Genomic DNA, 25,664 nt, shown 5'->3' on the forward strand with positions numbered 1-25,664 from the left:
CTTTTGCAGTATGCTTCGGGTCATTGTCCATCTGCACTGTGAAGCGCCGTCCAATGAGTTCTGAATCATTTGACTGAATATGAGCATATAATATTGCCCGAAACACTTCAGAATTCATTCTGCTGCTTTTGTCAGTAGTCACATCATCAACACCAAAATATGAAAATTCTGTCAATGTCCCAATATTTATGGACCTGACTGTATATAGAGTCCTATTTCCATAACATTTCCCTGGAATCTGGACCATCGGTTCTGATTCAGGGTGTTCTATAAACAGCTGATCCAGGAGCAGGTGCTATGGGGTATGGCACAGCTTGAGATACTATTAGCTTACCATTCTCAATTGTATGTCTTTAAACTGTCCCTGTAATGTCTGGATTGCCCAGTTTAAAGCTGTCTCAGCAGGCGTCCCTATGGGTTCCAAGTTATGGCTTTATGGCAAATGTAAAGTTATCCTTAACCTTATCTTGAACTACACTGGCAGACACATACAAGTATATATGGTAACACAAGGTGAGCAACCAGTTTATTAGATAACAAAGGTATGCTGCTGACCTGTTTAACAGAACCAAGATCAAGAAGTTCATAGTCAAACAGTCCAGGATTAGTACATACTAAGCAGACAGTAGCAGGCAAGGGTAAGGCTAAGTGTAGTCCAATAATATGGTCAGAGGATTGACACACAGGAATTTAATAATGTTAAACAGGGGTGAAGCAAAGCTTAACCAGATACAAGGCCAGAGGGTTCAGCACACAGCAAGGCAGGTATTAGCATATAATGATAAAGCAAAACTTGTTGAAGAGGGGTGCGCTACTTCAGTCTTCCTGTTCTCCGGGGAGGCTATATGCCCTGTGCCAATATGGCCATCAAGCTCACTACTGAGCATGTGCAGGGGCCATTTTGTTTTGTACTGTGTAAGTGTGAAATGGTGGGAGACAGTAGTCTTCTACTTCGCTCCTAGAGAGAACTGAATTAATACCTGTTATAAAGCTGTCCAGCATTCTGCACTGCTACACGCAAAGAGGATACACTCTTTGGCTGGTGAGCTGTATAAAACCCTGATCCGCTCCATTACCAGTGTGCATGTAACAGCAAGTACAGCTGTACCAACAATACTTCAATAAACTAACACCACTAGATAAGTAACAGTTCATAGATTGAGTCATCTGTTGGGGTGTGCCTACATAACTCTGCAGTATCAGCTCCTGCACACACATTATTTTCAACAAAACTTAGTTGACTAACAAGCTGGGTCGGTACACAGTTTGTTCAGCCGAGGAGAAGACAGAGGGGTAGTGAAGTAGCAAGTCAGAAGTCAGGAGCATGTTTCACAGAGTGCATGAACTTGCAGATACACAGATCAATCACCTAACAAGGGTTGCTAAACATAAGGAGACAGTGATTGACACTGTCAGCATTGACAGGTTGGATGGCTGCGCATGCACAAACAACACAGAGGACCTGGAAACTCATCTCGGCCTGCAGGTAAATGTCTCCAAACATCTGAAAGCCATACTAACCAGCTAACTTACCAAAGTAAGTGGCACAGACATTAAATGTGCACGTAGATATCAAAACATATAACACTTACTGTGACATTATGCACTCCTACATAAAAGGATCAGTACCACAACAAGAACGATGGATGGCTAATGTGATCGTAGTATTTTAAAATAGAAGCAAAATCAAACCAAAGAAATTACAGACCTGAGTCTGACATAACTAGTCAGAAAAATGAAGGAATCCTAGGAGACACCCCTAATAGAGAGAGCACGCTTTGTGTTCAAGGAGCAGACATGTAACTTGGATCTCGGCAGTGCATTTGATACTCATCCATATAGATTGGTATATAGGGTAACATCACTGTGGCAAATCAGGTTGGATAAACAATATAGTTTCACCCTGAAAAGCTCCTGTGGAATAAATATGAGAAATGATGTATACTGGCATTCACAGCAAGGATTGTAATGAAAGAGTAGTACCTCCCCTATTCCTCCTGACCCTTCTCTGCTCCATTTAAATCTTCTCACAACTTTTGTTATTTCTACTCCTCCCAATTTGTCTTCATATCAGAGATAAATTATGTTTGTGGGTATTTCCTTGTTCAGTTACTTAGTACTACACCCTACTTGTAATAGTTTTTATTGCTTATCTGAAAACTAATAAAGTCTTAACATTAAAACAATCTCTTTACATTTCCCAAAATGATATATTTAGCCTGTATCCACAGAAACAAAAGAATTATAAGAATATCTGAACAACTTTTCAAACACTCAAAATAAAATGGAATTATATGCTATTCATTTAAATTCATGAAATGTATATGCATAGTTTATATTAATGTTTGTTGCAGCTTCAGCCTCCTGTGCAGAGACTGACAACAAATGAATCTTGGTTTGGAGATGCCTTCACGCTGAGCCCACATTGTGTCACCTACTGATGTCTGCTCTCCCTCGAATCTCCTCATGAAAAAGACCATATGCCATTGCTGCAGCAGAACCCACAAGCCTTGGCACTGAAGCTGTCTGTCCATCTCTTCCTCTCCTTGCAAGCACGAAAAGTTCCAGCACTGCAGAGAGCTGTCAACGTACCTATTAGCTTGATGTCTTCATTCGACCAGCCATCTGTGCCCGTCGAGGGACAGGAGAGACAGCCAGTGTCACATTGAGCAAGTGCCTTTTCCTTTGCAAGAAATGTCACCTGCTGGGGATTGGAGAGGGAAGGACACAGACAGAATGACCTGTCCAACACCAGCAGATGGGAGCTACTAGCATTACAAAATCAATGCCCGCTCTTGGGACTAATTAAGAAGAAATAAAGAGCACAGAAAGGGAACATTTGTGCCATATTATCCACAACTTCATCCACATTTTAGGATCTCATTTCTGGCAAGCAGCCTCTGACCTAGTCGAGGAGCTTAGAGTGAGACATCACTTTTGGAGACGTGCTCAGTTTGGGTAAAAATATTTTCCAGCAGTCATATATTCAATTCCACAAATGAATCACTGTGTCATTACAGATTGAGTCAGCTTGGCAAAGACACTCAATACTTTCTCATTATTACTGCTGTTCATATAGTGCCGCCATATTCTGCTGCAATGTACAAAATAAGTAGCACATGTAAGTCTATAAATAAATAAAAAGTCATGACACAGGAGTAGGCCGTGTTCATGACAGATTAAAGGATTAAAGGATTGATGGAAGACGAATTATGAATGGCTTTATCTTTTGATTTAAAGTCAAACATAGTTGTATTTCATAAAGCCCTTTAATTGTGTACAGTAAAAGTATGTATGTTCATTTTAGACATTTTACGTGTAATTGAGAGTTATTACTTTTTTTTAAATTCTTTGGAAAAAAATCATTTTCAAGGAGCGGAGTGCTGAAGAAGGTCATTTGAGAAGTTAGGTGCCGAACAAGAGAAGTTCTGCCGACATAAAGAAAGTAGGATATCAAGAGAGAATACATATGGAGGTCATTTGCCAGGTCAATGACACAGGTAAGGTTGCAGTATGGAGCCTTTTGTACATATGGACTAGGCAATTCATTTGTATTACATAGAGAATCACACAGAGAAGGTGGACAAATTGCCCTAATTTACTCTTTATAGAATTGAAATAGCAATTTGCACCTCCCTACATAAGTAATCTCATTCCCCAAATCTCTCACACAGCCCTGCCCACAACATACAGTACTGCTTCGCTCTGTCATTACTGTTTGCCAATACACTTGCTGTACTTCTGTATTGAGCACTGGCTCTTATTATGTAAAATGTTTGCTCAAAACTCATCTTTTGCTCCTGTTAATAATATCATAACTGGCACTTCTCCGACCTCCAGCAGTGAGTGTCCGGACAATATTACAGCACCATCTCATAACTTTACCTGTTGCCACTGTTATCCTCCTGTAGACTAAGCTCTTGTCTTGTGCTAGTTCTCTCATACGCTCTATGTCAGTCTATACATGCCATGTGTAAAGTGCAGTACAACCTACTACCAATACATAACTTAACAATCATAATGTTGTGGTGATGCCAATAGATGGTTTGATTTGCTTATACGTAAAAATATGAGTAAGGGTCTCAAAGATCCATCTAACTATCTCAGACATTAATCTCTGGTGTATATTAAGATGTGGTTGTGTGATATATATTGGTGATCTGGTCATTATCATATGCCTACTAACAAATTGTAATAATTCCTGGAACTTTTTAATGTGAGTGGGTTGCTTTTGTACCGAGCATAGATATTGCAGGTGTCTTTTCCTTTTTTTCGGAGAATACTGAGATCACTGCCTCACTGGTATTGGCATTGATCACCTAAATTTTAAAAGATAGCTTGTGTAAAAAAACCTATTGAAGAACCTACCACAAGTAAAAGCAAAATAAAGTAATGAAAAAAAATTCAAAAATATAAATTAATCATCAGCATATAAGCACCCAAATCCAAACAAGCTTTACGTTAGTATAGCGCAAGAAAAAATGATCTTCATTCTCTATTGTAAAGATTATTTACACTGAGCCTAACTGCAACAAACCTCATAATTCTTATGAATATTGGTGTGACTGTGATATGTGGCTATAATTCAAAGAGACTCTATTCTTTTATTATTTATTTCTCTCTTGTAAGGGAATAGCACTGTTATTGCTGTGTAGGAATTTATGTGTATAAGGCAAGATCATTTTTTTGTATTTACACACAAACCCCGCTTGTTTAGAAGTGACAGTGAATAAGAGTATGAGCTATAACATCTGCTAGAAGTGTCATTTGCAGCTGTAGTGACAGGCCCTCACCTGACCCGCAGAGAGCCTGCAGGGACATTAATCATATAACAGACAGAACTAGGAAAGAAACAAGGACTACCCATATCCTGTTACAGACCATGTCCCTTTCTCGTCACATGACCTGTGGCAATGCGCAGCCTCCCATGAGAAGCAGGGCATTGCTAGTGACATGTAGCAGAGAGGTAAATAAAGCACTGGTACTCACGAATAATGTACAGCTCTCTGAACACAGGCAATTATTTGTTCTGATCCTAGACATATATTCCAGAAACTGTGACATTTTACATGCCTGAAGCCACATGTGCAGCAAATGCAGTCAAAAGATTAGTTAAATAGGTTAAAACTGGAAGAAAAAAAAATCAGCAAGGAAAATGTTACATAGTAATAAAATATACAATAATACAAAAACTAATTTATAGTTTCCTTGTTTAAACCTTTTATAAGGAAAGCAATTAACAATTTGAAGAAAACTGTTAGAGTGTAGTGCACACTGGAAGTTGAGACTGAGCACTGCAATTTACAGAGCAAAACAGGTATAAAGTTGAGACTCTAATGTAAAGTACATCTTAAACACAGCTAGAGCTTAAGGCGGGTATCCACTTGCCGGTTAAAATGAGCGATTAAACGATAACGATATCGTTAAATCGCACAAATCAGGCATGAAAATGTCAAACGACCAGCGATGCGCACTCCCGCTGGTCGTTTCCGACATCAATCATCGCCTGAACATGCTGGTCAATCTGCTAATAACGACAGATTGGGCATATTCAGGGATGAAGGAGGGTGCCTACACTGAATGACATATCGTTCAGTGTAGGCACTGCAGGGGAAGAGGAACGACTGTGTGATTACAATGTTATAATCGTATGGTCGTTCCACTATCTGCTAGTGCACAGGTTCTCAAACTCGGTCCTCAGGACCCCAAACAGTGCATGTTTTGCAGGTCTCCTCACATAATTACTAGTGAAATAATTAGCTGCACCTGTGGATCTTTTAAAATGTGTCAGTGAGTAATGAATGCACCTGTGCACCTGCTGGGTGACCTGCAAAAAGTGAACTGTGTGGGGTCCTGAGGACCGAGTTTGAGAACCACTGTGCTAGTGGATACGCACCTTTACTTACAGGCCTTGATATCAAGGTGTATACAGTGAAAATCAACACAAGGGACTGAAAAGCAAAACCACACACATCAGTGATACCCCAGCACATCTGAAGAAGTAAAACAATGTGATGCACTTGCTAGAAGAGTTATACATATAAAAGAAAAACCCACGAAATATGCCATACACATCCATGAAAAAACTCATAGGGAGTACCGAAGTGAAAAACGAAATGCACAAATAGATCAATTCAAATTTGGGTGTAGCTTAGATGCAACAGGGCAGCATACAATCTAGCACCCAGAGGTAACAGAAGTTATAAGAGAGCAAATAATCAGTCAGTGCACACGCAATCCACGAAAAAAAATAAAAAATCATTGTAACGGTCCCAATGGAGCCATTAACCCCTTCACTGCCACAAAAGGGTGGGACCGCACCCAGTGTGACTGTCCACAGAAAAAAGTTATAGAATGTGGGAAAGATCTTTCATTACATAGAGTATAAATAGTATGATTTATCAGGCCTGCCAATCTGAGTGATTGATTATTGCCTGCCAGACAGAAGAGTGACATATTAGAAAAGTTTTGTTAACAATGTCTATTGCTCGTCAGTCTGCCACAGAAGCTGGTGATTAATGTGTTGTCAGCCAGTAATCCCACACCCCAAGCTAATGAGGGAGGCATTTATCATCCTCATCGAGTGGCACATGTCAGCGCGGAAGGAACTCAAGTACTGGAAACAATATCGTTTTCCTTATCCCGACTGACGGCTGTGACAAGTCTGGAAAAGCCACAAAGCTGCTTTGTGTGAGCACTAACTTAACAAAGAGAGAGAGGAAGACAAAAAAAAAAGGGAGAGAAAAAAGGAAAGGGGAAAGGCACTTTCATTCGCTTTCTTCTTAGTGGTAGGGCTTGGTAAGACGTAGCTCGATATTCAGAGACCCAATTCAGGGTTTGTGTGTCTTATGTGCTTAACCCTTCTGCTTATTTGGATGTACGTAAGTGTTTAACTAGTAGTAAACATCCCTTTATTTGTATTAGGGCACTTAAGTGATTTTATGCCCTGCAGCACAGCATAGTGGTAACCTCAGCACAACAGCTACTCAGCTCATTTACATCCCATTACCAAGTTTTCACATGTGAAAATATAGCTGGCAATCATATTACCAATCCTGTTTCTAGGGACATATTTATGAAAGTAATTTTGCTGGAAATCTCACGAAAACATATGTTTTTTTGGGAGTTATCCTCAAAATGTAAGCATCCAAAGAATGTATAAAAGGGGTGCCTCCATTTCCGATCACAAAAGCAGCCACAGGGTCCGCTAAACTGTCAAACGTACCAAGCTCCAGAATATCGGAACTTGACCTTGGATGCCGCCATCTTCAGTTGTCGTGTGCACATAGTATGGATAACTAATTAAAATGTTTTACCTGAGAGGGATCCGAACGATTCCAACTGATGTATGTGCAGATCAACGGCCATGCATGCTCACTACACTCGCCAGGTCCGCACCCTGCACCAAAGTGATAGTGGTTGCTTTCAAGTCTTTGCGGGGACAGGCTCTTATTGGAGCCCATGTCCTGGCAAGAGACTATTGCTAAATTGAAACTAAAATATTAATATACACTATGTAGACAAAAGTGATTGGATACTGACAGCAAATAGATCAGCAAGATTTTATTGACATCAGTACTTTGTAGGTCCACCATGTGCAGTGACTACTGCAGAGACCCTTCTTGGCAAACTGTCCACAAGTTCCTGGATCACAGCAGGCGGTATGTTTTGCCATTCTGCCTTAACTAGTGAGCAACGGTGACATTGAAGAAGGTCGAGTCGGCCTAAAACGCACCCGTTGCTCTAATTCATCCCAGAGGTTCTCAATGAGGTTAAGATATGAACTCTGAGCTGGCCAGTCCATCCGGGTTACCGAATTTTCTGTATACCAGTCCAGCGTCACCATGAAAACATGACAGGTGGCATCCTGATAAAAACATTCATTGTTTCCATAGAACTGTAAGTGAATGTGCCACCCTACAAAGTGTTCTTGTCAAGTGTTACAGGGCATTTGGAACTCGTGTGCAATGGTATGCATTTTGCTTGCACGGGGGTGTCCAATCACTTTTGTCTACATAGTGTATTATTAGATATATTAATTAGAAAATATGATGATTGTCATAAATAGGCCCCTAAAGAAGACAAAAATGTTGCTACCATTGAGTGTCACCAATGTAAGCTAAGCAGTGCATACAGCATGGGTAATGAGCAAACACACAATACTGACCACAGATGCTGCAGTATCACAGGTAATATGGGGAATCTGGTCGGATATTGCAGAGTGATCAGAAAACCACAATGTCTGATTATAATCTGATCTAAAATTGATCATAGCATTATCGGTACGATGGTAAATGTTGTTGGCAGACAGCCACTATCAGCCTCTGTGTGAGGTTATTTACCGACTGCACTAAAAGGCACTAGTGCTGCCAAAGTGGTTAGGTTGTTGGTACAGATGTGCTGAAAGTCCTGAACTCATCAAATACGTGCAGCCAAACTCAACAACATCTTGTTGCTTGCAGCTCACACTGAGAAGAGCAGCCTTTATGAACTGTAAAGGATGAGATTGCAGCATACAGGATTACTGTACATACCTAAATCCAGTCCTCAAAGATGTGTAAAATTGCAAATGAACTGGGGTATAACTGTAACTGTTGCCACTATTACATTTGTGAGAGTTGGTAACACTTGAAGTAAAACTATTAACACAAAATCACTATGCTAACATTGTAACAACAAATGCAGCTTTGTATTTGGCCTCTGGGCCTGATTCTGACCCGCTTGCGAGTGCTGACCGCTTGCAAGCGGGTCGATGGTGCCCAAGTGCGCATGCGCCTCCGTCGTGCGCATGCGCGAGACCCGAATAACGACGGCCAAGCCGTCATTAAGGGTCTCGCACCAAAGGGGGCGTGCTGTCGATGTTGATTGACAGCACGCCCACCAAAGGGGGCGTGGCTGCCCAGACGGGAACGCCTACCGTCTGGGGCCGGCCCCACTGACATCACTAGTGATGTCAGTGGGAGTGCTTTGGCTCTGATAGACCCTACCGCAGGGTCTCGTCGCAAGCCCGATGGTCGCTCGCTATAGCTGTGGGTGGTCACCCACAGCTATGCGAGCGGCCAGGGGGCCGCTCCAAAAAGGAGCAGGGGCGGCCCTGATTCAGAGCGAGCACTCTGTCAGAGCGTCCGGCTCTGAATCAGGGCCTCTGTCTCTTGAACTACTGTGCTTATTGGGTATTTTTACTCATTCAGATGGGTATTTTAGTTCTGGGCACTGTCCAATCATGTTCATGGTAGAACTGCCATGAGTGTCTTAACTTATAAATTCCTAAATCCAAGATATCTTCCTGGAATCACACACTGGATTGTTCCCATCCAACCTGGTTACTTTGACTGCTGCTGAAGTGTAGCAGAAATCCTCAGCTGACCAATGTACAGTGTAAATAGGATCAATATCTCAGCTGTGTCTACATGCATTCATTTCACTCCTAGTCCAGCTGTCAGCCCACTAGCCGGCTTAATGAAAAGCGATTTTCTAAGCTGAAGTTTTATTGCATGTAAAACTTCCTTTGTGGTTAGCATTTTCGACTGTAGGAAAAGGTTATGGATTCTATAGACAAGAAAAAAAAAAACACATACACACAGCATGAGCCTCATATTTGAAAAGTAATGCTCTTTTATTAGGGACATATGGGTCTCACTGCACACGCATTAAATGTCATGTCAGAAAAGGAGCCTTTTAAATCACACTTTAGACTCATTTTTGACCTGACTCCTGGGGTTTCTCCCAGACCCAAAATACTTCTTTGTAAATCTAGCTGTTTAGGTGCCACCATAAATCACTTTCAAAGCATATTATTTCTTCATTTTATTGCAGCAGAAGGGGGAGTTTTGCGGAGCAGTTTAAAAAGTCCTTTGGAAATGGAGATGAAAGAGTAGTGTGTGTTAGGTTCCCAGGCCTGGGGTGTGCTACAACAAGATAAAACCTGTCTGAGGGTCATGTAAAGTGCCTGGAACGCAGGTCCAGATTTACATCTTTGACCCTTGAGGCCACTTCAGTACCCCTCCCTGACAACCATGAAGCTCCATGAAAAGCTCCATCACGTTTAATCTATATGAAATAAATACAGTTACATAATTCAGTCCATGGTGAAATCTGCATAATATGTAAAAAAAAATATATATATATCAATATATGTGGGCCTGATTCAGAGCCGGACGCTCTGACCAGAGCGCTCGCTCTGAATCAGGGCCCTCGTACCTAAAAATGGAGCGGCCTCCTGGCCGCTCGCATAGCTGTGGGTGACCACCCACAGCTCATGTGAGCGGCCAAAAAGATGGTCGCGATGGTCAAGACCATCGCGCCCATTGGGCTTGCGACAAGACCCTGCGGTAGGGTCTCGCTGAGCGGCCAAAAAGATGGTCGCGATGGTCAAGACCATCGCGCCCATTGGGCTTGCGACAAGACCCTGCGGTAGGGTCTCGCTGCCGCAAGCCCAGGAGTGCCTTTGGCTCCATGGGAACGCCTCCGTCTGGGCAGCAACGCCCCCGGCACGCCCACCAAAGGGCTCAGGTCAAGTTTCTAGTACGTACATATAAATGATTACGGAAAAAAACAACAACACATTTATATCTCTTCAGTTCGATCACTCAGCTGCTCTATCTTTGCTCCTTCTTGAATATCAGAGTTGCCCTGAACCAAGATTTTCAGTAATGGGGAGATTTATCAACCCTTCTAAAGACTACAAATGGAAGTGCTGTCCAGAGCAACTTTAGCTATCATTTTATAGAATGTTGTAGATAAATCAGGAGGTTTCCAAACTCCACCATTGCAGTCCACATCTTAGGGATATCCATGCTTGAGCACAGTTGAATTAATTAGTACCTCAGCCAACTTGATTTAACCATCTGGACTCAGTATGTATATCATCAAAACCTGGACTGTAATGGCGGAGTTTGAGAACCTTTGAGATAAAGGATAACTAGAATCTGGTTGCTATGGGCAACACCTCCACTTCTCCTCAGTCTCCAGCTACAAGGGACACTAGTAGGACTCCCCAATATGCTCACCCAGTGATTGTGCATCCTTTTTAAGTGACGTTATAAAAGGTAGAACCCCACAAAAGCTGCAGTCAACATTCAACCCCCAGCTCCATTCCTAACACAGCATTACCTACTTGCACAACATGGGGGACCAGGAGAAAGTCACTGCTGCACACCACACTTTGCCTAACACCACCAGAACATCTACCTGTCCCACACAAATAGGTATTCTCTGGCCTGTTCTCAAAATACACATTCAGAACAGACAGGGAAGCTCACTTGTTACCATTCATTTTCATTCCGATACTAGAATAACTATTAAAAGTGTCAACTCAGATATGCAAAGTATTAATTTTTAGTACAACTAGTAAATATTTACTTTGCTAACAGTTATTTAAACTGCACAAACTTATTACAGAGCACTTCACAGACAATATACTCTCATTCAATTTAGTCCCTAATTTATTGTCAGAAGCTAATTAGCCCACCAGTATGTTTTTGGAGAGTGGGAGGAAACCAGAGCACCCAGAGGAAATCCAAGCAATAATGGGAGAACATACAAACTCCACACATATAGAGCTTGTCAGAAATTTAACAGAATTGGACCTTAGTGCCATGAGTCAGTAATACTAACCACTATGCCAACGGTGCTGGCAAATCTTTAATATAATGGCTCTTTTCATCAGTAGCTTATTTTCCTGTTAGTATTATTGAGCTGATCTGGACTCCTGACATCTTGTTAAAATAGATTACTCAACTTCCAGTCCTGTTTTAATAAAATAGCCTGCAGCCAATGCATGGTTTGGTTATGTCCATTTATTTGACCTGGGATGGGATTGGTGGCAGGGCTGCAATTTGTAACAGTTCAGCGATGTAAGCATCCCCTCATACTAAATTTCATTTTAGATGGAATGACAGACATAATGGCGGTCTTAAAATACTGAAATCGGAGTTATACCATTCTTTGTCTGAGAAACCTTAAGAAGTGGGGCCACACTACACTATGATGGTTCAGGCCACTCTTTCCGACTGAAACTGAACATTCTCTCCTATTACACAATTAACAATTATCTTATTAATCGTTTTATACTCAATGGGGATGATTCTGAGACGGATGCAGCAGCGATAGCGGACGCAGTGGAGCGATGTGTTACATCTGTGCATGCATTCTCAATTTTGCTCGTACAGAGTCGCAGTACAGATTTGGAGACATGGTATCAGAAATGTAAGTGGCTAAAAAGACAAATAGAGGTGTTGTGATAGGAGCGTCGGAGGCGTGTCTCCGAAAGAGGTTCCATACAAAGACGCTGAACCGCTCACATAGGGGGCCATAGCCCTACAGAGAAACTGCACCTGGGAAGGGCATTCTAGTGACATCAGCATAAAGAGGCGACTGCCCCAGTATGTCTACACTAGTAAATAGATGAGCACTGTAGCTGAATGACCGCAATAACCAGAAGTAAATGCAATGGCTAAGGAACATCTACCTAGACCTATGGATGTCTGTGGAATGCTGCCAATCTCCTTATGCCCTACCCATTACATCTTCTTAAGCCTTTGCCAAAATAATAGTCTGGTATTCCAACATGTAATCTTTATAAATTATTGCAAAATGAGCCATGTAACTCAAGATGAAGAGCTTTAGGGCTGTCAACAAAGGACTGTAGAACTGATGTGTGAATAGAAAACAGGTGTCTTTGATTTCTGTATTGAGTTACACTAGTAGTGGAAATATCATGTACATTTTATCTGGGGTACACTGAATGATCAGTGAAATCCTGTGAATAATTTAAAATCAGGTCCAGTAAATAAGTGTCACCGGTTGGTCCATTATTCACTGTGCCATCTGCAGTGCTAACATTAAGCTGTGTACAGCTGAAGAGCTCTGTAAGTCATTGCTTTGATTTCATTTTCAACTTCAAACTTTATTGCGAGTTTTATGAATGTTCTCAGTTTAGCACTGGCTCCATCACTCTGACAGTCCAACCTGTCCTCATGACAGATGTAATTGTGTTCAATCAGAGGGGTACTAAAACAAAGGCTGAAAATTAAGCTGGACGTGTGGAACTAGGAGAGCTCAATAAATGCAGACAGAGTAGGGGAACAGAGCTGTCAATCAATGACCTCATCACATCACTGAGCATAGCAGGGAACTTGCCTCTATTTACATAATCTGGCAAATGCATCAGGCTTTGTTGGTCTGTTAAAATAAAATATATCTGATAAACTGCATACACACACAGAATGATTTTGTTACCAACGATTTTATGAACGATTTTCTGTCAGATTATCTGTCAGATTTTTTTGCACTACAAACGATTTTTGCATATGGCCTTAATGAAAATCGTTAAGTTGGTCAGTCTGACTGAACTACAAACACAAACGCATATGAACGATAATCGTTCATCGTTTTAAGAAAAGTGAACGATTTTTTGAATGATAAACGATATCGTTAACAATAATCGTTCAAAAAATCGTGTGTGTATGCACCTATAATAATAATGGCAGCAGCAACAACCATGTAACACATAGGGCCTGATTCAGAGCCACTCGTAAGCGGCAGCTCGGTCGCGCCGAGCGATGTTTGGCCAACTGCGCATGCGTACGGATCGTTATACGCATGCGCGAACCAGTCAGTGCGGTCGAAATTCATGTGCTCGCAAAATAGCGAATGCCTGATAATTTGAGTGACAGAATGAGGCGTATGTGGGTGATAACAGGGGAAGGTGCTTGAAAACGGGGAGTGGAGATCAGAACGCAGGCGTGCTTAAAGGTCAAAACGGGCGTTTTATGGGTGTGCATAATTAAAACAGCAGCGTCATTGACCACGTCACTGGGTTATTTTATAGCCAGAACTGCTCGCAAAGTTGTGGTAGCAAAAACCGACCACAAGAATAGCGAGCAGTTCATACCGTTTGATGTACTCGATTAATCTAATAAATAGCGGACATGACGTAGGATGCGAGCGGCCAGGGGGCGTAGTTTCCCAAAAAACGACCGCAAGTTTTGTTCGCTCGTTCAGACCTAGAGGCGTGAACAGACCGCAAACAGCGAACGGTTCATTTGAATAGCCACCCCTATTTTCAGAACGAGCGAGCGCTAATTGCGTCCGGCTCTGAATCAGGCCCATTATTCTTTAGTGATATCTATATATTGGCACAAATTTCCGCAGCTAGATTATTAGCAGCACAATAAAAGTTAATGCTGGCCTGTCTGGCTCTAACTAAACAAAATGATTATGGGGCCTATTCATCATACCTAAATATTCTCTGGAGGTAATTAGGTTTAGAACTCATCATTCCTCCTCTCCATAACTATCTATTCTGAAAAGCTGTCAATTTTGCGATGACAGCTTTTCGGGAAATAGTTATCCATCTCTACTCTACCGTACCGCAGCTGTAATCCGTGCTGCGCATGCGCCGTTACATCCATAAAACCAGCGCATGCGCAGCACTGCCTGCAGCGGCAGTAAGTTTGTCCCCCCCAACCTCCCCTCACCTCCCCCCATCCCCGCACTTACCTGCCCGCTGCAGCGCCTCCGGCTCCAGTGGCTGTGCTGTCACGTGTTCTCCCAGCTGACCACAGTAGTTTAGAAAAAAAATATATATATTTTTTTCTAAACTTTATTGTGTTCTGCTGGGAGAACACATGTCAGACCAGCTTCCGGAGCCAGAGGACGGACCAGAGCGCCGGAGGAAGATGCCGGGGGTCCTGTCCACAATGACACAGGTAAGTGTCACCTGCTATTCCCCACCTCACAGTGGCGGGTAGTAACTCCATCAAATTCCGAAAATACATAATTTTCAGAATTTGATGAATACCAAATTTCCATATCCCCATACTAATGTATGGGGAGTGTGGAAATTAAAGCAGGTGGACTTAGCCAGGAGATATCAGTGATATCTCCTGTGTTAAGATACTTCATAAATACTAAAATAATGGTATTTAAGGAAAATGGCCTTAAAAATTTTATTTTAGTGTTGATGAATAGGCCCCTATCTCTCTCAGAGTGGAGGGACCTAACGTCCCTCTCACAAAACAGAAGTCTTTAGCACAACACTTACATTCAGTAATCACAGTATCTCTCAACAGGCCCCTGACCTGTTCTCCAGGCAGTGAGAGATTGACTACAGAGACTGAGGCTGCTAGGTGGGTGTAGTATGGAAAGTCGACAGTGTCAACAGGTTCTTAATGTTGACAATCAAATGTTGACATGGTCATACTATCAACATTAACCTAACTCTAATTTAAAAAACCTGTATGTCCACTTTCTGGTGTCAAAATTTTAAATGTCGACATTTTAGTCATTTCAACATATTTTTTGTCAACCAAAAGTCCATGTCAACATTCTGATGTGATCCGATGCTAGATGGCTAGCTGGGCAGCTGCATTTTTCTCGAAGTGGTTATGATTATTTCTCTCTTTTTAGTGACATTTGCTCAATAACCACTCATAGGCACTACGTGACTCATGTTTCCTGTCACTAACAGTGACCACGCACAGCTGAGCAGACATGTATGTGCCAGCCTGCATCTGTAAAAACAACAGAGATCTTTGGGTGGCTGTCTGCCTCCCTGCCAGGTACACAGTAACCAGGTGTATACACAGGGAGAGGCTATGCTCTAACAAAGTACTTACTGACTTTCTTTACACATTTCACAATCAATAGCAATGACTAGAAGAAATAACATAACAAGGCGCTCCCTTCTGGGGAGTTTAATACCTGGTCTACTTGCAGTTGATTACAGAAAGTATCACTCCAAGGTCTATTTACTAAGCAGTGTTAGGTGACAAAGTGAAAGGAGATAAGGTGCCAGCCAATCAGCTCCCAACTGGCATTTTTCAAACACAGCCTGTGAGATGGCATTTCTGAGCTGATTGGCTGGTACGTTATCACTGTTTGCTTTATCTCCTAACATTGCTTAGTAAATAGACCCCAAGTGTACTACTCTACATATACCTGGCATAGCATAGTAGAATAGTAAAGGACAGTTGTGTAAGATAACTAAAAATAAAAAGAACAATTCACTCAGACGCATATTGCAAGGACACAGTAGGAAAGGTGTACGAACCTTTGGTGTAAGCACTTTTATTCCGAACCATTACACTGACTGCAGTGCATAAAGTGTTTATACATATTACCCTGTCTTCGCATTGCACATGGGAACAATGCAAATGTCTACGCAGCCTTTTGCTGTCTAATTGCCATTAGTGACAATTACAGGGATCCGTACAGAAATTAACATGAGAGCAAGCACTAATTGTGGTGTATTTTCTACAGTATTGATGGCCCCCTGCCTGCTGTTAGAAAATGTACCAACAGAAATCAACGCAAAAGCGAAACATCTCATTATGCTCTTCCATCAGTGGCTGACCCAGGCTGATAACCGGCCCTGGTGCAATGATCCAGTGTGGTTAAATGTCACTAGTGTTAAAAGTAAAAACACATTTGTTGTGAAACATATTCAGTTCATAAAAATAGTATTACAATTAAGTAGAATATAAATGTTACAGAGTAGGTCAGAAATATAGATACTTCTAAAAATATGTAAATAATCCAGAAAGCATCATTTACAGTGACACCAATAGATCTAAAGAACTGTTACTGTGAAAACATTTAGCCTCATTTCCAAAGCACAAGAAGGCCAAGTCACAGAGCAATTCCGCTTTAGTGGCATGTATGGTTTGAACTTTGCAGGAGCACCTTGCTTTCAGCCAAAGTGCATAGGCTTGCAGAGCAAGATGGTGTGGGGAGTCAGGTGGTGTGTGTTATGTACAGAATAACTACACTAGTGTGCCAAGTTTTTAAGTCCAGTACAAAGAACAGATTTAATATTGATTAAAATAATTGATATGATGTACACATTGTTAGTGACGTCACTTATTGTGTAGAAGGGCACACTGACATTTCCACTCCATAAAAACAAAAGTTTTTTGCCCCCAGCTCCGAGCACCTATTCACAAATTTACGCACACTTCTAGGTTGTGGAGGAATCTTGTGAAAGCTAAGCTCAGGTATGTACCTTGAAGTGTGCTTGATGGTGCCTCCAGAGTCCAGACACACCAGTGCGAAAATAAGGGGCTTTGCTAAGTGCATCTAGTGTATTTTGTAAATAAGGACCACTGTTGAGGAGTTCGAACCTCAAAAATAAACCCTAACATAAAAACAGCCCATAATTTTTCATATTCTCCCAACTTATACCAAATATACTTCTTTTAAACTATAGTAATGTTTATGTGTTGGGAGGGGGGGTGGATTTGTAAAAGATTCTAAAAAGACACTGGGAGGTCTCACCTGTTGCTACAGAGTCTGTGTAACTTAGATTTAAGAATATTATATTCAGCTTTAGCTGCATCTGTTAACACTGAAGTCCTGCCCCTACCCCGCTGACTTGCTATGTTTGTCCCTGGTAACATCACAGTGATAACTTCACCAGATCTTTCATTTACTAATGAGGAAGTATACAGTACACAGCATTTAGTTCCTATATTATCTGTAATAGTGGAGACAATCTACCACTGATGGACGATTTTTTTTTTTTTACTATCAGTAATTAGCCATAGATGTATGGCTATGCACATGTGAAGACAGCAGCCGCATATGTGCACAGCGGGGCTGGTGCTCACCATTGGGAATCTGTCACAGATGTTTTACACAGTAACACCATTGATAGTGAAAACACTCACACTCACCATCAGTGGTTGATAACCATTGATGGTCGATGGCTAGTGTGTACAGTATCTAACTGTATGTACAGAGAGCAGATTTGTTCAACATGTGTCTCTCCAAGTCAATTTAGACTATTTCAGTGCTAGTACACAGTATATATTACATTTGTTAACTGTAAAATTATGGTCATTTGTTGTTGTTTTTTTTTTAATTCATCACAAAATTTTACCTGGTTTTCTGTTGGCTTTACAACTTTCATAAAGGCTCCTCTGGAACTTGCCACTTCACGCTCTTTGTTTGTCACTTTCCTGGTATCCAGAAACTTTAGTTTAGGAAGTTTGTTCAAAACAAAGTACCTGCAAAGACAGAGCTTCAGGTGACCATTGGTCATTAGGAATTCCCCATAAGTTCCATCCACATTCATCTCTTTGTCCAGTAAATTCCTTTAAAATGTAAGCTCTTATGAGCAGGGCCCTCTACCCTCTTGTGCTTCTCCCTACTTTACTTTCATCTACCGTACTTCTTACTCACCACTAGGACATCTAACACTTGGTTGCTTAAGCTCTGCTGCCTATGTGGGTGTTATGTTTGCTAATGTAGCTATGTATATTATACATGTTCTTGTCCTGCATTCTATTGTATTGTACTATAAGTCTTTGGTCTGAGGAACACTTGTGGCGCAATATAAATAAATAATAATAATAATAAATGTCTGTTACATTGGTTCGAATACTACATCTGGGTTATTCACTGGGTTATTCAAATTCATTGGATTTATTACTACATATATTACATGGCCAAACGTATGTTGACTCCCATTGTAATTTGTGTACTTGTTAAATTCAGCCACTCTCATTGCTAAAAGGTGCATAAAACCGTTCATTCAACCATGCAATCTCCATAGTCAAACATCAGTGGTAGAATGGGTCGCATTGCAGACCTCAGTGACTTTTAACATGATATGGTCATAGGATGCCACCTCTCCAACACGTCAGTTTGTCAAATTTCTGCCCTGCTAAAACTGCCCCGATCAGCTTTAAGGACTGTTATTGTCAGGGCCGTTTCTAGGTGCGGGCAACCCGTGCAACTGCATGGGGTGCGCCGCCTGCGTACCCTGCTGTAGAAACAGCCTGTGAACAGCCGGGCGCCCGCTGAGATTCAGTTACTAGCGGGCGCCCGGCTTTCTCGAGTCCCTCCCCGCAGAGCAGCCAGAGGGTGGAGCTTATGCGTGAGCTCCGGCTTCCTGCTCCCGCAGTGTAAACTATGGGAGAGACGTCATGACATCTTTCCCATAGTGCAGAGGAGCAGCCGAGCGGAGCGGATGGCAGCGGATGCCGGAGCGGGGCTTATGGCAAATATTAGTGGGGTTTTTTTGTGCAGGCGGCTTTTACTAGGGACAATACTTGTGGGGGCACATCTACTGGGGGAGGCACTACCAGTGGGGGAATTTCTCTGGGGGGGGAGAAACTACCACTGGCGGAACCTGGGCACAACTACTAGGGACATTACAAGGGGGGCACTTCTACTGGGGGAGGCACTACTACTGGGGGCACCTGGGCACTAATACTGGGGACATTACTCGGGGGGCACTTCCAGTGGGGGCATTGCTTAGGAGGCACCACTACTGGGGGCATTACTCAGGGTCCAGGGGCACTACTACTGGGGGCATTACTACTTGGGCTTTACTACCTGGGGTACTACTACAGAGGGAGCATTACTATTGCGGGCACTAATACAGGGGTATTAATACTGGGGAATTTATACAGGGGACACTACTACAGGGGGCATTACTATTGGGGGCAATACAACTGGGGACACTACTACTGGGGCACTACTACAGGGCCATTACTATTGGGAGCATTACTACATTACTACTACTATTGGCAGCATTATTTATGGGGGCACTACCACAGGGGGCATTACTACAGGGGACATGACTACAGGGGCACGATTACAGGGGGCACTACTAATGGGGGCATGGCATAGGGTGCACTACTACTGGGTGCGCTGCATAAAGGGCACCAGTACTGTGGGCTCTGCAAGTTGCACCACCACTGTGGGCACTGCACAAGGGGCATAAATACAGGGGACACTGCATAAGGGGCACAAATACAGGGGAAACTGCATATGGGGACAACTACAGGGGGCACTGCATAATGAGCATTTTTGCCAGAGAGCCAGTGGGGGGGAAGCCTAAGACCTGTCGGGCTGGATTGGCAAGGGAGGGGGCTGGAATTATTAGGTGAATCTTGTTTTTTCAATGTGTTTTATGTGGTTCTGGATTTCAAAATTTATTTTATGTGGTTCTAGATTTAAATCGTAGTTTATGTGGCTCTGGCTTTTCCAATATAATTTATGTGGAAGTAGTTTTTTGCAGTGTAATCCTGAAGTTTCTCTTTCAGTGTATTTTATGTGGACCTGGCTTATTTCAGTGTATTTTATATGGATCTGGCTTGTATTTTCAATGTGCTGGGCTCGCTCCCAACGTAACTAAAAATGGGTGTGATACAAGGTCATACTCCTGCAAATGTCACACCAAAGGCATGCACACACAAATGCGGTGTAGGCTTGTGACAGCTAGGCCACACCCCATTTTTTGAGCGCACGCCTCTGGTGCGCTCATTCTGTCAGTCTTTAATTTAACTACATATATTCTTCAGCGCTTTGCCTCTGACAGGTTAGCCTGACATTCTGACCACACGGCTGACATTCTGACCACGCTCCCTTACTGTGATACTACACCCCCTCATGATGAGGCCATGCCCACTCCACAATATTACTGCTTCTTTGGGGGGGGGGGGGGCATTTTGACTGCTCGCCCTGGGAGCCTAGACCCTAGATACTGCCCTGGTTATAGTGAAGGGGAATTATCTAGGAGCAACAACTGCTCTGCGTTGAAGTGATAGGCCATACAAGCTAACAATACGGGATTGCTGACTGCTGAAAAGGCCAACATGTAAAAATAATTTGTCCTTGGTTGAAATACTCACTACCGAGTTCCAAAATGTCTCTGAAAGCAATGTCAGCACAAAAACTGTTTGAGCATCACAACCAAGCCTCAGATAACTATGCGCAATGTCACACTTCGGCTTGAGTGCCATAAAGTACTCCAACATTGGATCCTGGAACAGTGGGAATACGTCTGGACAAATATGTGTTTTTGTTGAATGACAAGACAGTGCTTCCTGCTCGAAAGCGCACACTCAACTGTACATTTTGGTGGTGATTAAGGAATAATGAACTTGGGCTGGTTTTCATTATTTGGACTGTGGACCTCATTCAGAGTCGGTCGTAAGGGAAAAGGGGCCGGATATGCAAATGATGCACTCGCAAGTTGCGTCCCTAAGATCGGATCGTTAGCTGTCCGACCAAGGGGAGGATGCGGCCGTAAGACAAAAAATACGCCCCCTTCTCGTACGCATTACACGTCGTATCCGGGCCATATAAGGAGTAATCGAGACCATCGGAACTGGTCGTAGAGCCTAAGGTTGACCATACCCTCTCTTAAGCACTACGATCAGGTCAGTGTACAAACCACCCATGTCACGTGTGCCATGACACTACTTTGTTAATTATGCACTCCCATAAAACGCCGTTCGCATAATTAGGCACGCCTGCGTTCGGATCTCCACTCCCCCGTTTTCAAGCACCTTCCCCTGTTACCACTCACAAACGCCTCATTCTGTCACTCAAACTACCGACCTGGCTGTGCTCAAGGAGAGAGAAATTTCTGATCATAGCAGCTAGTTTGCGCACGCGCATTACGAACTTTACGCATGCGCAGTTTAGCGAACATCGGTGGCGTACGACCGTGCGGCCGCAACGACCGACTCTGAATGAGGGCCTGTGTCCCTTAATTCTAGTGAAGGAAAATCGTTATGCTACTGGATACAATGATATTCTAGAGAATTGAGTGTTTTCAGCATTGTGGCAACAATTTGGGGAAGACCCTTTCCTTTTTCAGCATGACAATGCCCTTGTGCACAAAGCAAGCTCCACCAATAACATGTTTGCAGAGTTTGGTTGGGCAACTTAGTATTGATGTCCATGGTTTCAGAGTAAGAAGTTTCACAAGCACATATGGATATGATGTTTGGGTGCATACATACTTTTGGCCATTTAGTGTATTAGCTAAACAATTGCACTGGAAGCACATGGTGCATTCCCATAGATTATGACAAAATGTTACAGAAGCTTCCCATATAGTGTATTTATACATTACATTTGATAAGCACATAAACAGGGTAGGAAAAAAGGCAAGCATATAAAAAGGGCCCTAAGCAGCACAACGTATATACATCAGTGGTGGAACTCCCAGAGACAATGGAGTCATTTGCCGCCGGGCGCCAGCCCTGAAGGGGGCACCCAGCTCCATTGTCACCCAGCCGTTCCGTATCCACCTGCTGGCTGCTGCTGGGGAGTAGAGGAGCCGAATGGAGGAGGAGTGCTGATCGGCGCTCCACCTCCATGACCTGCTGCTGCCGGAGTGTTCCATGGTCGCGGACGTCACGGAGCATGTGACCGCCGCGACCCGCCTGAGCCCATTCGTGCAACAGAAGGGGTTTCTTAGCAGAAACCCCCCTGCCCGCCGATCAGTAACAAACACGTTGCTGTCGATGTGTTTGTTTTAGCAGCCAACGAGAGTCAGACAGACTTTCATTAGCTGCTGTATCCACTGAGGAAACCGGGCAGAGCTCACTCATGAGCTCCGCCTTCCAGCTCCCGCAGTGGTGATGGGAGAGACGTTATGACGTTTCTCCCATAATGTCGAGCAGGAGGACAGAGGGGCGGATGATGGTGGGCGCAGGAACGGGGATTGAGGTAAGTAATCTGTGTGTGTCTTGTCTGTATGGGGTACTGCATAAGGGGACCACTACTGGGGGCACTGTGTAAGGGGCACTTCATAGGGGGGACCCACTACTGGGGGCACTACATAAGAGGGCACTACATAAGGGGGCACTGTATAAGGGGCACTACTGGGGGCACTGTTTAAGAGGAACTGCATAGGGGGGCAGCAGCAGCTGGCATGGGTGCTCGGGGGGTGGTAAATTGTAATTTGGGGGGCACCAACATTTATCTAGCCTCCGGGCAACTGGGATGAAGTTACGCCACTGATATACATTATATGTGTAGTGTCATTGATGTACTTTAAAAGGAGAGTTATACCTACTCCGGTGAATGAGTGTAGAAAACACAAACTTTAAAATCTAGTTGAAAGAGCCCATCCAACTGGGACCACAGTGACAAATTTTGTCATCACTGGTTGGGAACAGAGCACATCACAGGACATGAGGAGGACTCTCAGTGAATTGGGAGATGCAGGAAGATGGGAGATGACAGCTTCTCTCCACTCAAGACTGTTTGTCTGGAGAATTCAGTATTTGCTATAGATGAAGCATGAAAAGCAGCAGGCAAGTGATATCTTGTGTCTTTAAGTCTCTGTTTAATAGACACTTTAGTGCTTGACCTCTAGACAGACATATGTACAGAATCAGCAATGGAAGATGGGTGTTGGGCTTGCAATCTATGTAACAGTGTGCCTAATGACTTCAGTTTATGCACCAAACCAAAAATGTTCATAAAAGCACAGAGCAAACTCAACAACAAGTACAGCAAACTATCTTCCACGCTGCTTCTGTATTAAATTGAGGATCACGAGCTTTAACTGACAAGGCCTGAAATAAATTGATAACAGCCTTTGTGACAATCACATCATAGAATATTACTCATTTTGTCTTAAAATAAAGCTGCAATGAATTACTGAATACATTGCTGGTCTTTGTCAACGCAAGATATGTCACACCAACCTTCAAATAAATGAAGTTACTTGTTCAACTGGCCAAAGCATGTTCTGAACTCATAAAGATGATACTATTTCATTTCATTAGTGGGAAAAAAAAATCTGATGAAGAGCAGAGAGCGGCTGTGAATATGTGCTAGGACCCAGACTCAACAGAGCCACAGTCATCTGATCACCCATGTATTCGCCATGGCCCTTCCTGCTGCATGGCACTTAATTCCTGCTCTTGTGTACATCACTCTGCTCTGCATTTTCTTCCTTACTTCCTGCTTATATTTAAAGCACACATGCAGATGGTGGATTGTTTTGTAGCCAAATATTTAATTTAACTGCTTAAGAGGCTTCTACAAAACGTCAAAATGTGAGATTTGAAGGCTTAGTCTGCCGGAATATTCAGCTTCAGAAGTTTCTACAGTGATGCTGTCACCTAATGTGTGAAAATGGCCTAGAACGTATTCCCCTGAACACTGGCGACCGTTCCGTCTCACATTGAGCAGATCATCTAAACCACAATGAACTTTATTTTCTGGTTAAGTGTTGTCACTGCAATGAGAATATTACTGTAAATGTCAGTGTCAGTCTATTAATAGGAATTGTGCCGCAACCATTCTGAATTTACTGTAGTGGTGACAATAAAACTACAGGTCATTCTGACAGGAGGACATGGCTTCATTTGCCAGGTCCTGCATCATTAAACTGATGAGGTGTACAGTCACGCTTGTTGAAACCTTTTTAACTAAAACAAACATGTCAGGGAACTGTGCAAAAATAGAATGTTTTCAATAATTTAATAGTAATTTGATTTCAATGACTGCGGAATATGTGTGCGATATATCAATAACTGGTAATAAATAAAAAATTATAGCCAGTAATATTTATGTAACCTGGATATTATTTATGATGATTGTGTTAGAGAACAAGAAGTGTTTAACCTCATTCTTGTAACACACTCACCTGCTTGATTTAGTGCAATTATTTATTATGTTTATGATACAGCTACATTATTGACATGTTGGATGAGTATTCATACTAATAGTTGGATAGTTTATTCATGACAAAATGGTACATGATTTCCCACTACAGTGCATTGATGCCAAGAGCTATAAAGAATGTGTAGTGTCATGACATACTGTAAAAGGAGACTTCTGTACACTTAGGTGAGTGACCAGGTGGGGCAATAAACTTGGACGTTAATATCTAGTTGAAAGAGGGGATCACAAACACAAAAGGAGCTAGCAGGATCACAGACATGGTTGTCATCAGTGACTGGGTACGGAGCACAACACAGGACAAGAGAGGGACTCAGACGCCCCTGTTAATTTGCGATATGCAAGAAGGAAGGAGATGACAGTTTCTGTCTACTCAGGCTGTGATGTATTACTTCAGGGAACAGTCCCGTGTGTTAGGGTTAGAACAGTAGTTGCTTTAGCTGGCAATATAGAACATTTCAGTTTAGCTTAGATCAGAGAGAGTTTTGGGCATCAGATTGTCTGGGCCTAGTATCTGTGAGCCTGGCACTTAGAGACTGCTAGCCCTATGCTAGGGATGCTAGAGCAGAGATCTCTGAAGTTCCCAGAGACTACCACCTGACAGAATATAACCTGTTACTCGTGACACCTCTGATGGCCAGACAAGAGTGCCTCATTCACATATCAATTTCTAATACTATATAATCATTCTACTTTCTGGAGTTGTGACACACCTATAGACATGCCTTGACTGACTGAAACTTGACTATATGCATCATATAAACTATAGACATTATTTTTTAATACATTATACAGTCCACCAGCTTTTCGTTTTACTTTATACATACCAATCCATGAAAATGTTATAATCATTCTGACAGAAAACAGTTAATTGATATGTGCAATTATAATTAATATGTTTACAAGCTTTTAAAACAACTACATTTATGGAGATTTTGATTTAAAAAAAGAACATAAAATATAATAAACCTGTTCTTTACATGGGGTTGTAATCAGCCAAACCTTTAGCTGAATGACCAGCTTGCCAGATAACCTAAGTGACTATTATATGAAAACTAGACACTGTAATAAAGACCTAGCAGTATGGCAAGTTGGGTTTAAGGATTTTATTTTAAAGTGAGTAAATCTTTCTAAACCATTAAACAATCATCTGAACTATCACAGTGCTATTATTAGCTTTAAGAACATACTTAGAATATTGTATTGCCATTATGATAGAATGG

At 42.4% G+C, this 25,664-nt stretch overlaps 1 protein-coding gene across 2 annotated transcripts in view; it reads right to left on the reverse strand.

Annotated features, from left to right (window-relative positions):
• The window catches only part of LRMDA (leucine rich melanocyte differentiation associated), a 1,034,991-nt gene that overhangs the window by 351,036 nt on the left and 658,291 nt on the right, over positions 1–25,664 (reverse strand). For both annotated transcript variants that reach the window (XM_088475000.1, XM_088475001.1), the window contains exon 5: positions 17,882–18,008. In XM_088475000.1, the coding sequence (XP_088331126.1) occupies positions 17,882–18,008 (127 nt within the window). The remainder of the gene's footprint in view (positions 1–17,881; positions 18,009–25,664) is intronic.

The sequence above is a fragment of the Taudactylus pleione genome, unplaced genomic scaffold (assembly GCF_031769625.1).
Source record: "Taudactylus pleione unplaced genomic scaffold, aTauple2 ptg000157l, whole genome shotgun sequence".
Classification (NCBI taxonomy): domain Eukaryota; kingdom Metazoa; phylum Chordata; class Amphibia; order Anura; family Myobatrachidae; genus Taudactylus; species Taudactylus pleione.